The sequence below is a fragment of the Lynx canadensis genome, chromosome D3 (assembly GCF_007474595.2).
Source record: "Lynx canadensis isolate LIC74 chromosome D3, mLynCan4.pri.v2, whole genome shotgun sequence".
NCBI lineage: Eukaryota > Metazoa > Chordata > Mammalia > Carnivora > Felidae > Lynx > Lynx canadensis.
This window is the reverse complement of record NC_044314.2, coordinates 74,842,173-74,858,659: the sequence shown is the minus strand read 5'-3', so window position 1 is coordinate 74,858,659 and position 16,487 is coordinate 74,842,173. Positions and strand designations below refer to the sequence as shown.

The 16,487-nt window shown below is 62.3% G+C and overlaps 2 protein-coding genes across 6 annotated transcripts in view; both read left to right on the top strand.

Annotated features, from left to right (window-relative positions):
* CABIN1 (calcineurin binding protein 1) overlaps nt 1-6,200 on the top strand; it is a 153,550-nt gene extending 147,350 nt beyond the window's left edge. For all 5 annotated transcript variants that reach the window (XM_030336043.1, XM_030336046.1, XM_030336045.1 and 2 more), the window contains 3 exons: nt 4,092-4,256; nt 5,318-5,544; nt 5,655-6,200. In XM_030336043.1, coding sequence (XP_030191903.1) covers nt 4,092-4,256; nt 5,318-5,544; nt 5,655-5,798 — 536 coding nt within the window. In that variant the 3' untranslated portion in view covers nt 5,799-6,200. The remainder of the gene's footprint in view (nt 1-4,091; nt 4,257-5,317; nt 5,545-5,654) is intronic.
* A 2,386-nt stretch (nt 6,201-8,586) lies between these two features.
* SUSD2 (sushi domain containing 2) lies at nt 8,587-16,269 on the top strand. Its single transcript, XM_030337024.1, has 15 exons — nt 8,587-8,717; nt 10,241-10,448; nt 10,597-10,748; nt 11,175-11,342; nt 11,867-12,041; nt 12,174-12,375; nt 12,596-12,681; nt 12,777-13,045; nt 13,120-13,263; nt 13,358-13,516; nt 14,378-14,626; nt 14,742-15,014; nt 15,149-15,325; nt 15,420-15,522; nt 15,634-16,269. Exons 1-15 carry the CDS (start codon nt 8,636-8,638, stop codon nt 15,656-15,658), a joined length of 2,472 nt encoding a protein of 823 aa, XP_030192884.1. The 5' UTR covers nt 8,587-8,635; the 3' UTR covers nt 15,659-16,269.
* Nucleotides 16,270-16,487: the final 218 nt, after the last annotated feature.

Below are 16,487 nucleotides of genomic sequence, written 5' to 3'. Positions count from 1 at the left end.
TAGGCGCTGATGTTTTCACCTGATGCTCATCCCCAGTTTGCTTTGAGAATCATGGAAGTGTAGGGACCATTTGCCCAGTCGGTTACAATTACCCTGGTTGTGGCCTCGTGAGACGAGGAATCACTTCCCTTAAGTCAGCTCCTGCAACCATTTGTTGTGAGGGGAGCCTCCGAAGGCTACAGGACCAGAGCAGTTGAAGGATTGTAAGTGGTGGTTCTACCACCAGGTGACCTTGGCTGTCCCTGCTCCCCTCTGTGTACCTTGTTGTGTCTCAGTTTCCAGCACACGGTGTGTCAGATGGAGGTGATACAGGTTTAGCACAGTGCTCGGCGGACAGCAAGCACAGCCCCGGGGTGGATTGTGGTGATTTCAAAGGGCAGCGACAGTGAGAGTCCACAGCCCAAGGAAATCACTCCCTCCCATGAAGTCGTGGCTCCCGCAAGGTGTCCCCCCGACCTTAGGCTGTGTTACCCTCCACCTGACTCTTGCCTCCATGGTGTTGTAGCTTCTGAGGATCAGAGCTGTCAGCTGGTCATCTGAATTCTCTCACGTGGCTGGCACATCTCAGGTTCTCACCAGCTGTTGGCTGGAGGCCTCAGTTCCTCCACTGTGGGCCTCTCCGTAGGCTGCTGAGTGTCCCCACGTCATGGCTGCTGGCTTCCCCCCAGAGTCTAGGTCTAAAAGAGCGAGACCACTCAAAGGAAGCCTCAGTGTGCTGCATAACCTAATCTGGAAGTGAGTGACCATCACTGGTGTTGGCCACACATAACTGGGTGCTAGGTGGGAAGGTTCCTTAGGGTCTAACAGGAGGCAGGGTCATCAGGGCCCTGGGAGCCTGGCTGCCTTCCTTCCGTCTCCTGCTCACCGCACCCCAGTCCCAAGCAGGCTCCAAACTATGATTTGCACTTTTTTCCCCTGTGTCGGATCAATGGAAGAGTGTATGTTTCCCGATGTGTTTTCTTCGTCCTGAAGAATTGATCCTTTTTTATTTTCTTCCCCAAAACTAAATAGCCTTTTGCTAGAATGGAACTCTTACATGACATCGGGGGTGGGGACGGCCCTGGGCTGAGAATATGTGCTGCATGGACCTGGCAGTGGAGTAGCCTCCTGACGGGCCAGGTGCTCAGCACATTCCCAAACCAGCCCTCTGCACTTGCACACCTGCCATGTGGAGTGACCTGCCGGCCTCTTGGGGCTGCCTCAGGATGTGCGAGCAGGTGGTGTTTGGCCGGTTGTGTTGGGGGGGGGGGGGGGGGCCCCTGATGATCCCCAGAATCCCCTGGAGTGGTGTCAGGGCCGTGCTGGGATGGGCACATCGCCCCAGAGCCCATCTCCCACAACCCCCAGAACAGGGAAAGCACCAGGAAGGAGCCATCCAGCAGGGTGACTGAGTGACCTGGCAGTGTGACCAGCATCTGCCTCTCCTGGTGACCAGCAGGCAGCCTGGAACCAGGCATAGGTTTGGATGGACAGGAAGGGTAGGCCTGCCCTGCAAAGGCACGCAGGAGGGTGTACACCTAGAGGGTGTACAGGGTGGTACCGAAGCCAGAGACGGCTACACGGGAAGTTGCAAGCCACCTAGGAGAGCAGGCTTGAGGACAGATCCTCTCAGGACATGTCCCCAAGGTGCGAGAGCACGGGGAAGGCAGCCTCCCCAAGGTGGACAGCCCTGCCCTTTACCCCCCACTCCCATGGTGCCCCTCACACAGGCCTCTGGCTCCAGCCAGGGGAAGGCGGCCGGCAGTGGCTGGGAGTGTCCGGTCCTGACTTGTCCCACCTGCTGCGGCCTGTGGATGGGCAGGAGTGGTCTCAAGCTTCTCTGGTCACTACCTGAGCCTCACCCAACTACCCAGGCCATGCTGACCAGGGCCACCGGCCTCATGTGGTGGATCCATTCCCTTGCGGAGCTCAGGGTTGTTCGTGGACATCCAAGAAGCTCCTAGTCGTGTGTCTCCCACAGAGGGGGCCTGGCCCTGCCTCTTGCTGCCCGCCCCCCACCTCCTTGCTGAGCACGTGCTATCTCTTTATTCGTTGGATATTTGCCCACTACAGGCCAGGACCTGGTTTGGTGCTAGAATAGTGCCTGGTCTACAGGTAAGTGAGGGTCCTTCTTGCTGAGGGGCCAGGCCTTCAGGAGCAGGGAAGTACATCAGGGAGGAAGAGTGGAGAGGGCACTGCAGGCCATGGGACCAGCCTGGTACAGAAAGCACCTGCCTGAGCAGGGTGCCCCCAGCCAATGGGCTTAGCTGTAATGCCAGCCTCATGCCATCCGAGAAGCCAGGAAAAGTCTGAGCCAGGGCTGGTGCTTCCAGGACACTGGTCCTTAGGGACCCAGTGCCCAGACCATGAGTCTGCCCCAGAGAGCAGGGAGAGTAGCCCGATAGCAAAGGACTCCAGCCTGGCCATATGTTTCCCACAGGCAGGGATCCTGAGACCAAGGAGGCCAGGGGGACCCAGATGGTCCTTCTCTTAAGGACCAGATGGTCCCCCAGGCCAATCCCCTCCCCCTCAGGCTCACCTGCAGCCCTCCTCACAGGGCCTCCAGGGTGGTGGTGGGGAGGGGTGGGGGCTGCCTGGCCTACAGAGCACTACCCTACGTGCTTAACACTCTCTGCTAGATGCCCCTGCCCGAGTGTCCCTTCACCTCATGGTGGCCCACCCAGAGGAAAGGCCTGGAAGGGGTGGACAGTCCCCTGGGATAGGAGAGAGCCAGCCTGATACCTGACCCCTCTGAGGGCAGCCCCAGGCCCTCCCTGCACCCTGCTCCCCCTGTCCTGCTCCTGTCCTGTAGATACCAATCAGCAAGGAAGCCAGCAGCCCTCCCAGCCCACCTAAGCAGCCGCTTTAGGCTCCTCGGCCAGGCCCTCAGGGAACAGCCCCACGAGAAGAGGTCGGACACAGGCAGGCAGGCAGGCAGAGCACTAGACCAGACACCCACCAAGTCTGCTTCATGAGTGCGTGCCCAGCCACAGCGAACCAAGTCCTGCACCAGCGGTGTGGGATTCCGGCTGCTGTCCCTGCTCCCCAGGTCCAGGGGGAAGTAGGAGGAGCCTTCCAAGGTACTCACCCCTGCCTGCCATAGTGTAGGGGGCTGGACGCTGGGACAAAGAAGCTGTGACCATGCCGGCCAGGCTGTGAGACCTGAGGAAGGGCGAGAGTGGCTCATGGCTTAGGTAGCCAGGGAATGCTCTGTCCTCTGGGAGCTGGAAGCCAACAGTGGGGAGGCCACGGCTGCTCAGTGGCCCAATCTTTGTCCCTGTCCCAGGAGCTGTCACTCCTGCCTTGTCAAGGCTGGGGTGGGGGCGGGGGTGGGGCTTTACCTGCTGGCGAAGGGGAAGGAAGGGTTCAGTGGGAAAGTGGGAGAGTAGAAGGGTTGCGGGGTGATGGCCATCTAGGCCCAAATAAAAAGGAAGAGGGGAGTGAGGGGAGGAAGGGAGCATGAGGAGGCAGGATGCGGGGGGAGGAGCTGCAGGGCACTGGAGGCAGGGCCTGGGGGGCTGGGAGCTGGTGGCCCGATGCTGACTAACGGCCTGGCTGGCGGCCATAGGCTCAGCCTATACCCCTCAGGCCCATCAGGCCTTGGCTCAAGGGAGGCCAGTTCCCGGCCCCTGCCTCATGCCAGGGAAGGTGTGGCCTGGCGGAAGGGCATGGTGCCAGCACACCGCTCTGTCCGCTTTGGTCTTAGCTGGTTGGTTTGGTTTTGGGTCCTGACCATGTTTCTGAGCACCACTCCAGTAAGCTAGTGGGAAGAGCCCATGAGCCCACCTCTTAAAGTCCTGTGATAGTGTTTGATTGAGGGGGCTAGGGCCTCACAGTCCCCCGTGTTGCCCCTACCGTGTCGGGTACACAGTGGTCCCAGGTGGTAGGCCAGCCACACCAGCGTCCACGGGGGGCTGAGCGGTTTCCTGCCAGTACCAGCCCAGCCCTACCCATGCAGTTGTTCTAGAGAAGCCCCTGCCGGTCCCCTGGTGGGGGTGGCGAGCTGCCTCGGCCCGGGTCCCCTGCCAGGTGTCCCAGGGTGCAGGAGGGAGGGGCCCTGTCTTGCAGGCTGGGTGAGGGTTGTAACCTGCAGCCCTCCTGTGTCCCCACAGAGGGAGAAGAGTTGGCCGGAGGGGCAGAGGGCACGGGCTTCACGCTGCAGGAGCCACTGCACGGTGAGCAGGTGAAGACTGTTCCTGACAGCCCCTCGGCAGAGCCGCACTGCTGGCCCCCAGAGGCTGCGCCCCGGACAGGCGCCGAGCCCACCTGCAGCCAGGGTAAGACGAGCTGGGAGCAGCCAGGGTGGGCCTCACCTGGAAGGGTGGAGGGCGTCACAGGGTGACCAGCAGGCAGAGCAGGGCCCGGGGAGGACCCAGTCATGCTAAAGCACAGCGGAGAGGCAGCTGGGCAGGGAGGCCCAGAGTGGAGACCCCCTCGTTCTACCTCTGGCTCCACGGAGACTAGCGAGGGCGGGTGGCCAGCCCAAGCTGAGGCCGCTGAGTCCCAGAGAGGAGGCCCCCAGACAGGGCCAAGAGAGGGGTTGGCATGTGGGGGGAGGAGTCTGGGGCAGACAGAGGGGTGGCCAGCCTGGCCAGACAGTTGTCCATGTCCTAGTCATCCCTGTGGATAGAGCCCTTTCCCAACCAGCCAGCCCCCTGGGGACTCCTCAGGGTCCGGGATCTCACTGACCCTGCTCAGGACTGTAGGGCCTGGTACCAGCCAGAGGAAGCCAAGCATGGGCTTTTAAAGCCATGGGACCTTGGAGGAATGTGGAGACCAGCCAGGCCGGCCCGGCGGCCCCTAGCTCTTGCAGCTTCACGGAGGCTGCCAGCCCCGGAAGTGCTGCCTCCAGCCTCCTGGGAGATGCAGCCCTGGAGCGGGAGTGGAAGTGAAGAAGTGAACGCCCTGGCGCTAGCTGAGTGACTGGCGACGGGCCCCGGTATCCTCCCTGTGGTGTGGACACCAGTAGGACAAGCATCCTAGGATTGTTGCAGGGATGCGGCCGTTAATGTGTGCACGGCGTCTGGAGGGCTGCTCCAGGGGCTTGCCTGTATCCGAGGCCCTGGACTCCCAGAGTGCACTGTGCTCCTTGGGCGGGGGCGGGGGGAGTCCCAGTCCCCAGACCTGGGCAGTCGCGGAGGCAGACACAGGAAGCCTGGAGCCTGCCAGCCAGCACAGACCAGAAGGCCAAGAGAAAGCACCCTCGGCCTGATGCAGCAGGAGGAGGCGTTCTGGGTGCCTCTGTTTTCCAGAGGGGAAACTGAGGCCCAAGCCAAGGAGGGGCAGGCAGGCCCAGGAGACTGTGAGCAAGGCTCAGCTCCCACTGTCCACCCCACAGTCACCAGCTCCAAGGTGCCCAGTGGTGCAAGTGCCCAGTCACCCGAGGGCCCCCCCAACAAGGCAGAGCCCAGCCGGGCCAAGTCGCGCCTCCTCCCCAGCATGCCAAAGCTGGTCATCCCCTCAGCTGCCACCAAGTTCCCCCCTGAGATCACCGTCACGCCGCCCACCCCGACCCTGCTCTCGCCCAAAGGCAGCATCTCGGAGGAGACCAAGCAGAAGCTGAAGGTGACCACGGGTGCCAAGTGGGGGGCATGGGTGGGACATGGGCTATATAGGGGGACCTGGGGCCAGGCCTGGGCCACCCCTGACCAGTGCCCTGCCCGCTCTGTGTGCAGTCGGCCATCCTATCTGCCCAGTCGGCCGCCAACGTGAGGAAGGAGAGCCTGTGCCAGCCGGCCCTGGAGGTCCTGGAGACGTCAAGCCAGGAGTCCTCGCTGGAGAGTGAGACGGACGAGGATGATGACTACATGGACATCTAAAGCGTGGGGCCGTCCCTCCGCCCCCTGGCCCGAGCCCCTCAGCTGCACGGGGCCCAGGCAGAGCACCATTCCCCACATAGACCCCAGTCCGCCCAGCCTCCCTCCCTTGCGGTATCCTCCCCTCCCGCCTGGGCCGTGGTCTGTCCCCACCACATGGGCTCCCGGAAGAGGCCAAGCTTGGCCACGTGAAGACAGCCGCAGTTCGCACAGCGGGGCTCGCAACCTTTTCTATGAGACGTTGACTTTGTATAACCGTGTCCACGCCCAGCCTAGGTGGCCGTGTCCACACCTTGATGCCCGGATGAGCCAGGCTTTGCCTGTGTCATAGTGGAGGGGTCATTTAGGGTTGGGCTCGCCCCACTCCCTTTTTCTGGTTTCTTTTCTAATAAAGATGGAACAGTTGTCTTTGCCTCTTTGTTCAACCCCGGGGGCTTGCTGTCCAGGGTTTCTGGGCCCTTCTCCCCATAGATCAGGGCCCAGCCCTTGGGCATCCCAGGAGCAGGCAGGGGCTGGGCAGGCAGTGAGTCAGTGTGGAGAAGTGAGCACAGGCCAAGTAGGGCAGACCCTCTATGTGGGACTGGAGTCGGGCGTGGAAGGGGCCTCAAGAGCATCCCCGAAGGGCTCAGTGTCGGGGGGTGCCCCTCTGGAATATGGGCAGGGGTGGGTGGAGGAGGCTGCAGGGAGCAGGTCGTGCCAGGCCTCACCGAGAAACTGTCTTGTGATGGGCGCCCAATGCAGAGGCCCCTGAGAGGCAAGGTCAGTGTCAGGAAGTGGGAGGTGGGGCTGGCAGGGACGGTACTTACACCCCAGCACACTTGCCTTCCAATGAACTGGCCATGCAGTTGTGGGGCTCAGTGCAACATGTAACTGGGGCTCCTGTTCAAAAATTAATTTTCTAAAGGTGACAGCAGAGCATTATGCAAGCCCGCGATGCTGGCTCTGCTCTTTCAAGGCTCTGAGTACGTCTGTTTTGGGGAGGCACAAGTTGCAGGGGCCGCAACCTGCCCTTTACACTGTCAAACCCCTCAGTGCCTTGGGGACCCAGCTGTCACCCCCCACAGCTCTGGGCTGGCCCTGCCCCCAGGGGTCTCCCTGAAAAGCTGTCCAGGATGGAGATGGGGACACTCCTTGCTGCCCTGTGCCCCTCATGGGCTGGGCACTGCCAGGATCCCCAGCCCAAGGCTGGCAGAGCCATCATGGGGACACAGCAGCACAGCAGCCTTGGGGAGGTCCTCACCAAAACGTCCCTAAACCCAGGTTCTTTGCCGGGCAAGGGCAGGGCAGGGGTAGCGGTTACTCAGTTGATGCCCCTCTCCCCAAATTCCTACCTTCTCTTCTTCTCAGACCGGAGTGCCCAGAAAGAGTTCTGGGAATAACGCAGCAGTCTCCCAGTGCTTCCTGGCTCTCAGACCCCCAAGGACACCTGGGACCCATCCTGGAATCATTCCTATCCTCTTCCTTCCCCTGACGTGCCACAAGGAGCACCCTCGCCCCAGGGCCTGGGATGAGCCCCAGCACTAACCATCAGCACCCACCTAGAGAGGTGCCGTGAGCTCCCAGCAACCAAGTTGGGAGATGTAGCTCCTGACCACCCCAGCTGGCTTCCCTGATGCCTATAGGAGCCTCCTTTCCAGAGAAACTGCAGGCCAGATGAGAAGGGGGGTTGCCCAGGGAAGGGAGGCTGGCCAGACCGCAGGAGCTGAGGAGGGTCGCTGGATGGCCCTAAGCTCATAGCCCCCACCAGCTTCAGTTCCCTTCTTCTGGGGATGTATCCCCTTTGGACGGACACCTTTAGAAGCTGCCTCTGGGGAGACAACCGTCTGTCGGTCTGGACACCCAGCCCAGATGGCAGGGTCCAAGTGAGTCCCAGGCCTGGGACGGGAGGGGGTTCTCCAGGAAGCTGCCTGGGGCCTAGCCCAGCACTGCAGCCTCTCCCAGTGATCCCACCTATCCACACCAGGACCTCAGTTTCCTTCCTTGCACAGTGAGAAGGGAGAACATTGAAAAGATAATGCAAATTCTCTGAATGACTACCAGGGGTGGGCGGGGTTGGGTGGCTCTTCTCCCAGTCTCCCTGCCCTGTTTGGAGCCCTGTTTCATAGGCCAGCCCCACTCCGGGGATTCCAGACCAGGGGGTTCTGGTCTCAGCCTCTAACCCCACTGTTAACCTGCCCTGGCCAGGCTCCCTCCCACAGCCTTCGCCCCCTCCCTCAGAAAGGGATCCCCTCCTCCCCTCCCTCCTTCAGTACCCACACAAGCCAGTGATCAGCAGGAAGTTACTTGCTCCCTCTCCCTGCCAGGCTTGGGGGAGGAATTGGGACTACCTGCTCCCGGCAGGGAAGCTGAGGCAGGGAGCTGGGAGATCTGGGGCTGAGGGCCCCCAGGGTGCTGGAATCCAGAGATTCTAAGGACCACCGGGCCTAACCCACCGGGCCAAGTCCCATCCCCAGCGGAGCCCCACCCTGGCCGCCCGCCCCGGGGCTTGACCTGGGGTGGGATCCGGTGGTCTAGGTTGGGTTGTGGCCTCTGGACATCCAGATCCCCGAGTGCCAGAGAGGTCCAATAGCTGGAGGCTCGGGCCCCCTCCCCCGCGTCCTGGGCTGGCGGGCCAGGAATGTGCTAACAGCGCAGGTTGGGCCCTACCAGCCCACGAGGGCACCTGTGGACTTTGAGAGGGGAACCGGGTGGGGTGGGGTGGGGCGGGGCAGGACGAGACGGGACGGGGCGGGGCGGCTGCGCTGTGTGCGGGGCGGGGCGGGGCCAGGCCAGTGGGGAGTGAGCCGGCCTGCAGGCTCCCAGCCACTGCTGCGCTGCAGGCTGCAGACTCAGGCCGCACCATGAAGCTGCCCCTCCTGCTCTGGGCCCTGCTGCTGCTGCTGCTGGCGACAGTCCCAGGCCCAGGCCCCGGGCCTGCAGCAGGTACGCCCCGACCCTGCCCTTCTTGCCTCTGTCCGTCTGTCTGTCTGCCTGCTGCAGCCAGGCCCAGGGCGGACACCCCTCTGCTCAGCCTCCTCCATCTGTCAGGCCATCTGGGACTGTACTGGGGGTTGTGAGAAGAAATTCTGGGGATCCTAGGGTCCAGGGGCTGCTGGCAGGATGGAGAGTCAGCTGTGCCCACCCTAAACCCGCTAGGAGCTGGGAGGTGCTGGCTGCCTGGGAGGGAAGTGGTCTAGAGGAGAGTGGTGGGCTCAGGAGAGCCCTTGGCCTGCACGAGGATGTGCTCACACGTGGAGGACCCCCAGTCCCACTAAGCCCCCTGTCAGGCAAGAGGAAGGATTGTGGGTCCTTATTAGGGTGGGGCTGAACCTGAGAAATCTGGGGGAAAGCTCCTACTCCAGAGCCTCAGGCTGGACTGGGCTGGAAGTGACAGGCTCCCCAGCCCCCCACCCCACCCCTATCTCCCATCTTGGGTAAAAGCCACCACCCTTCTGCCACTTATCTCACTTACTGGCATCACTCAGCCTCCTCCCCCACTCCCTTGGGCCATCACATCCTCCCTCCGTCAATAAATGTTTATTGATGCTCTCGAGTGCCAAGCCCTGCACTGGGTGAAATGGGGTCACTGGGGTGGCTCAGGTCCAGTCCCAGCCCTTGACTGGCCCTCTTTGATAGGGTCACAGGGAAAGGCCAGGTGGGACGGGTGATCCTGCCTTGGCATCTGTACCCCAGCTCAGTCTCCACCCTCCAATCTGCCCAGCCACGTCCCGCCGCAGAGGGATGGATTCCCTGAAAATATGGCCCTGTCATAGGTCCCCACGGTGGTAAGAGCCTAGGCCTGATGTCCACAGCCCCACACCAAACCAGCTTCTCCTTCACACTGGCCCTGCTGGGCCCTCTGCTGGAGATGTCCTTCCACTCCCCTCAGAGGAAGGGAGCACCCCTTGCCCTCTCCCTTAAGGGTGGGGCTCCTTCCGGGGCCACGGTCGGTGAGCTGGTGCTGCCTGGCGAAGTGAGATGGAGCACGCCAAGCCCGGACATCAGCCCTTGCCAGGCCTCCAATGGGCCTCTTAGTAGCTACCTTCCCAGACCCCAGACTGTCCTCCAGGCTCGGTCTATTGACCCTTCAGTGAATAGAGAAGGGTCCCCCGCCCACGTCAAGGGCTCAGCCACTGCTGGCCATCTGAGGCTGTGGTCTTCCAGGACTTGGTGGCAGAAGGTCATTCCTGCCCAGGGGGCTCCTCTTGATACTGCAAAAGTTTGTCTAGAGACATTTCCCCTTATCTCTTCTTGTTCTAGCTAATCATTCAGGCAACTGCTAGATCATTTGTACCAAGAATCCCTCCCCCACAGGCCCTGTGGGTTTCCACTGTGTTCCCTTGGTGGGTAGTGCGATCCCGGCTGGCATTCTCCTGGGGATGCTTCTCTCTAATGGGCTCCAGGAAAATAAATTCGAGGCCTGCCCGTGGGGCAGCCAGGCACTCAGGGCCCTCCCTCTCCTCCAGGTGCCAAGGGGACCTGCTCCCACCGCTGTGGAGACCGGGATGGGCTCTGCTCCTGCCACCCAACCTGCTCCGGCCTGAACACCTGCTGCTCGGACTTTCGGGACTTCTGCCTGGAAATCTCGCCCTACTCCGGCTCTATGATGGGTGGCAAGGACTTTGTAGTGCAGCACCTCAACTGGTTTAACCCCACTGATGGTGTGATCTGCAGGTGGGAGGCCCGAGGGGCTCCCTGCATGCTGGGGACCCAGGGACAGCTGGCTGGTTGGGTCCCCCAGGGAGGAGGTCAGGAGCCCAGGCCTCGGAGAGGGTCAGCCCACCCTGGCCCAGGCTTTCCTGCCACCTCCGGCCCCCCACAGGTTTAAAGAGAGCATCCAGACCCTCGGGCACGTGGACTCCTCTGGACATGTGCACTGTGTGTCACCCTTGCTGTATGAGACGGGCCGTATCCCCTTCACACTCTCGATGGACAATGGTCGCTCCTTCCCGCGTTCGGGCACCTGGCTGGCCGGTGAGCCCCAGCTTCCTGGGCCTCGGTTCCCCAACAGGGACTTTCCCTAGCGCTAATCTATGCACACCTTGCCTGCCAACCATGCCCTGCTTCTCTGGCTTAACCAGTCCCTTTGGAGGCGCGCCCGACCACAGGGGCGTGGGTTCTCCAGCTCCTCTCCCCACCCCCTGACGTCCACACAGGGGACCCAGCCCAGAGGGAGTGGGGGCTTCAGGAGTCCCCAGCCAGGCCAGGGGACGGGGGAAGCCAGGTGGAGACCTGGGCAACAGAGGGCAGCCTCTCCCATGGCCTCTGTCCTTTCCTCACTTGAGGGTCTGGGGGAGTCATTGCTCTAATGGGACTGCCACGCTTTATCCTTGGGAGGCACCCCCAGCTCTCAGAGCCCCTGGGCCTCGGGCCTCCGCTCACCCCTCCCCTCCCACCCAGTGCACCCCAGCAAAGTGTCGGAGACAGAGAAGAGCCAGCTGGTGAATGAGACGCAATGGCAATACTATGGCACTGCCGACACCACAGGGAACCTCACCCTGACCTGGCAAGCCTCGGCTCTGCCCACGGAGACTGTCACCATCGAGCTGTGGGGTTATGAGGAGACAGGTGAGGCCGGCCAATGGCTGGACTGACGGAGGAGCTCTGTAGGCCAGTAGGGTTGGGAGTTTGGGGCTTGCAGAGGTGGGAGAAAGAGAATTCCAGGTAGGGCCAAATCCCAGGTGGGGATTTCGAGCAAGAAAAGTACAGGCAAGAAAGGGGACTGGGTGGGAGTGGGGTGGGGGAGGGGAGGCTGGGGATCCCTAGCTGTTTGGGGTCCAGCTCCGGGAAGCAGGTATGGACATCCCCAGCTCTGGGAAACAGAAAAGCTTGCTCCGCCCATCCTCTCCAAGCCCCTGGACTGCTAGCCTGGCCTCGAGCATGGGCTGTGACCCTAGCGTGGGGGAGGAGGAGATGGTGGTCACTTGAGCCAGGGTCCTTGCTGGAGCAGCAGGGCAGGCCTTCCTATGGGAATCATCTGTTTATCTGTCCATCTGTCAGGCTGCCCTGTGCGTGCTAGGGAACTGGTCTCTCCTCTGCCTCGGGGCTCTTTGGAGGAGCCCCAGCGCTGAAAAAGGCCTTTTCTCCCTCAGGGAAGCCATATTCAGGGGAGTGGACAGCAAAGTGGTCATACCTGTACCCTTTGGTCACAAACATCCCCAACTCCGGCTTCTTCACCTTCACTCCAAAACCCGCACCTCAGAAATACCAGAGATGGGAAGTGGGTGCACTTCGGATCATCAACAGCAAATACTACGCGGGAGAGAAGTAAGGGCCAGCGGCCATGAAGAGGACGGGCTGGCGGGTCTGTCCGCGGCTCCTCCCTGTGCTGCACAGGGAAGCCAGAGCTGGGGGTGGGGAGGGTGGGTGCAGCCCTCAGTGAGTGCGTGGCCCCTGCAGGGATGTGCACGCACTCTGGAGCAATGAGCACGCGCTAGCCTGGCACCTGGGTGACGACTTCCAGGAGGACCCTGTGGCCTGGGCCCGCGCCCAGTGCCTGGCCTGGGAGGAGCTGGAGGACCAACTGCCCAACTTCCTGGAGGAGCTGCCTGACTGCCCCTGCACGCTGGCTCAGGCCCAGGCTGACTCTGGCCGCTTCCATGTAAGCCCTTACCCGGGTCAGGGCACGGGAGATGTTGGGGGCAGGTGGGGCCAGCTGTCCCCACTACACGCACGGTGGCACCCGCCCAGGAGGTGGGGTGGGGAAGTAGAGGCCCTTGGGAGGTGCGGCTGGGGTCCGAGGGCCCTCAGGGGTTGACTCCCAGCGAGGGGCTGACGGAGCCTGAGGCCAGCCCCGGTGACAGCAACATCCTGCTCTGTAGACAGACTACGGCTGTGACATTGAGCGTGGCAGCGTGTGTACCTACCATCCGGGTGCCGTGCACTGCGTGCGCTCCGTGCAAGCCAGGTGAGCCCCGCAGTGGGAGGCTGGGGCAGGGGGCAGGGCTGTGGGGCACGGTCCCCACAGCAGCCCTGACCCGTCCCCCCACCCCACCCCCCCAGCCCCCGGTACGCCTCTGGCCAGCAGTGCTGCTACACGGCGGCAGGCACACAGCTCCTGACGGCTGACTCAACTGGCGGCAGCACCCCGGACCGTGGCCACGACTGGGGTGCGCCCCCATTCCGCACACCACCCCGTGTGCCTGGTCTCTCCCATTGGCTCTACGATGTCATCAGCTTCTACCACTGCTGTCTGTGGGCACCCGACTGCTCCCGATACATGCGGCGACGGCCCTCCAGTGACTGTCGAAGCTACCGGCCACCGCGCCTAGGTGGGTGCCAGCCGCGGCTGGGCCCCGAGCAGGGCCAGGCCAGGCAGGCCCACCTGACCCTCTGCTCTCCCCAGCCTCTGCCTTCGGGGACCCACACTTCATCACTTTCGATGGTGCCAACTTCACGTTCAATGGGCGTGGCGAGTACGTGCTGCTGGAGGCGACGCTGACCAACCTAAGGGTGCAGGGGCGGGCCGAGCCCGGGACAACGCCTGAGGGTGAGGCCGGGGCCCGTGGGCCCTGGGTGGCTCAGGGTCATCCCGGGAGGGAGGCTGGAGCTGAGCAGACAGTGTTCTGCACCTGCCACCCCAGGCACGCGGGACCGAGGCACAGGGCTGACGGCCGTGGCTGTCCAGGAGGGCAACTCGGACGTGGTAGAGGTCCGGCTGGCTGGCGGGGCAGGGGTCCTACAAGTGCTGCTGAACCAGGAGGTGCTCAGCTTCACCGAGCAGAGCTGGATGGACCTGAATGGTGAGTGAGATGGCCCGGGAGCTTCAGCGGGCCACTTGCACGCCGTTTCCCTCTCGCCGGAGCCGCCATCCCTCTCGCTGGCCCTGGGGTTCAGAGCACGGGTGCAGGGATGGAGGCCTCTCGCTATGATCCACATGCTGTCCCCACTGTGCCCAGCCTCGTGGTACACCAGTCAGCCCCACCCCTGCACCCCACGCTGAGGGGCCCGGCATAGTGGACACATGCCCCCAGCCCACGGCTGTCTGTGGGCAGATGAGGCTCTAGGCCTCTGATAGTGAGGTGTAGCCAGGGGACCTGGTCTGATCTCATGCTTTCATATGGAGCCCCAGACACATGTGGTCAGAACCCTGAGCCGCCAGGACAGTAGGACTTGGAGCTGGACGCTACAGTGATAGGAATCACCTGCGTCAAGGACACTGGCTGGCCCTGAGGGCTAAGGAGCAGCCACCTGCCCGACCGCCTTCCCTGGTGGTGCTCCCTCAAGGAACTGAGCTAATGAAATGATTTGCGGCTGGGGGGGAGGGTACCTGGGATGGGCCCTGCTGCTGCTGAGGGTGCAGGGACCCCCAGGAAGGGTGGGGGTGGGCATGGCTGCTGCCTCCTCAAGGAGCGAGGACTGACAGGTGACCCCACATGCAGGGCCTCGGCATGAGGGGTCCCTTCAGAGCCTGGGCCCTTCATATTGGTGTGGGGGTCCCAGTACAGGTGTCGGCACGGGGTGAGAGGGTGTCCCAGCAGGCCCTGGGGACGCCCTCCCCTTCCCTGAAAGCCCATGAATGCTGACCCACTCATTCTGGGGCTGTGGAGTCCCAGCACGGTACCCTCAGTGGGCAACGCTGACCCCAACTCCACTGTGCCCAGGTATGTTCCTGTCGGCAGCTGCCGGGGACAGCGTATCCATCATGCTGTCATCGGGGGCTGGCCTGGAGGTCAGTGTCCAGGGTCCATTCCTGAGTGTGGCTGTCCTCCTGCCCGAGAAGTTCCTCACCCACACACGAGGCCTCCTCGGCACACTCAATGATGACCCCACGGATGACTTCACCCTGCGCAATGGGAAGGTCTTGCCCCTCAGCTCCAGTTCCCGAGAGCTGTTCCGCTTTGGGGCCGACTGTGAGTGACCACGAGGCACACACTGGGGGTGGGGGTGGGGGGACAGTCAGTGGAAGTGAAGGGGGGAGACTCCGGACTCTTGACCACCAGCAAGACCTGCTGCGTGTCTCCCCAGGGGCCGTGGAGAACGCCTCCTCCCTGCTCACCTATGACTCCTGGTTCCTGGTTAACAACTTCCTGTACCAGCCCAAGCATGACCACACCTTTCAGCCCCTGTTCCCCGAGGAGACCACCCCCAACCCCAGCCAGGCGACTGAGGCTGCTGAATTGTGTGGGGACAACCATTTCTGCAGATTTGATGTAATGGCCACTGGGAGCCTGAGTGTGGGCAATGCCACACGGATGGCCCATCAGTGGCACCAGCATCGTGTGCAAAGCCTGAAGCCTGGTGAGGGCGTCTGGGGGCACAGGCAAGGGGGTGGGCACCTTACACTGGGACAAGGCCTCCTAGGCTGGCAGCTGCCAGGGGGCAGGGTAGCCAGTGGCTTAAACCTGTGGTCTATTTCTGGTCCCCTTCCCCAGTGAGATCCTGTGGCTGGCTAGCTCCGCCCCCCAACGGGCTCAAGGAAGGTATCAGCTACCTGATGGGCTCCACTGTCCACTTCCACTGCAATAGCGGCTACAGCCTGGTTGGGGCAGAGGCCAGCACCTGCCAAGCTGATGGCACCTGGTCCAGGCCCACCCCAGTGTGCCAGCCAGGTGAGGATGTCCTGCCCACCTGGCCCCCCTAGCCCCCCCCCCCTGCCCCCCCCCCCCCCCCCGGGCAGCCCTCACTGCTCTGCCCTGTCGCCAGGACGGAGCTACGCGGTGCTGCTGAGCATCATCTTTGGAGGCCTGGCAGTGGTGGCTCTGGTTGCACTCGTCTACGTGCTGCTGCGCCGCAGGAAGAGCAACATGTAAGACCCCACCCACCCAGACCTGGGTTTCCACCAGCAGGACCCTGGTCCGTGCCCCTCCTTGGCTCTCCTAAGACTCTATGCCTGCTCTAGACAATGTCTCTGTTGCAGGGCCAGCTGGGGTTCACAGCCCTGAGGGGAGCACATCTGACCGGCAGCAGGAGCCGCATGGGGCCACCCTGGATCCAAGACCAACCTCAGAGGAGAAAGCCCCAAACCTCTGAGAACATGCACCTCACTAATTTGCTCCTCAAATCCCTAGCACCATCCACCTGGGACCCTGGACAACCGATGCCTGAGCCTTTAATGCCCATGGACCTGAGGACTGGTGACCTGCTCTGTCACCTCAGACCTGGACACCCGGCTCTAACCGTGCAGTTCCCGAGACCAACACCTGGTGCTCTAGCCCCTAGACTCCATACCCTTGAATTCTAATACCTGTTGCTAGAGACCCAGTACTCCGGCACCTGAAACTCAAATGCCAGTACCTCAGATCCCGTGTCTGATGACCCTGACCCCTGATATACTGAGACCTGGTGCCTCAACACGGGAGCCCTAATGCCCAGCTGTCTTGATTGCTGAACTTGCCCCAGCCTGAGTGGGAGAGGCTCAGTGTGTGGAGAGGTCTCAGCACACCCTAGTGGAGAGTCACTCTGAACTCCAGGCTTGTAATTCCAACCGTTCTGGAATGTCACTTGAAATACCACCCCTACCTGTACCAGGAGAAAACAAACCTGTGGTGCCCCCTCCCTTGTGTCCTGGTGCTCATGCTGTGCTTCAGTTCCAGTTCCAGAGAGTTCCATGGTTGCCTTGTGGGGTCAAAAGCACCCAGGGCAACCCAGATCTGAGTCCTTCATCCACTGGCAAGCCACCTGGGGCATGTCCCTCTCCAGCCTGTCTCCATCTGAAAAGCAGGATTGCGAACAGTGTCTGTTTTGTGGGTTGAGGACAAAGGACAGTGTCTG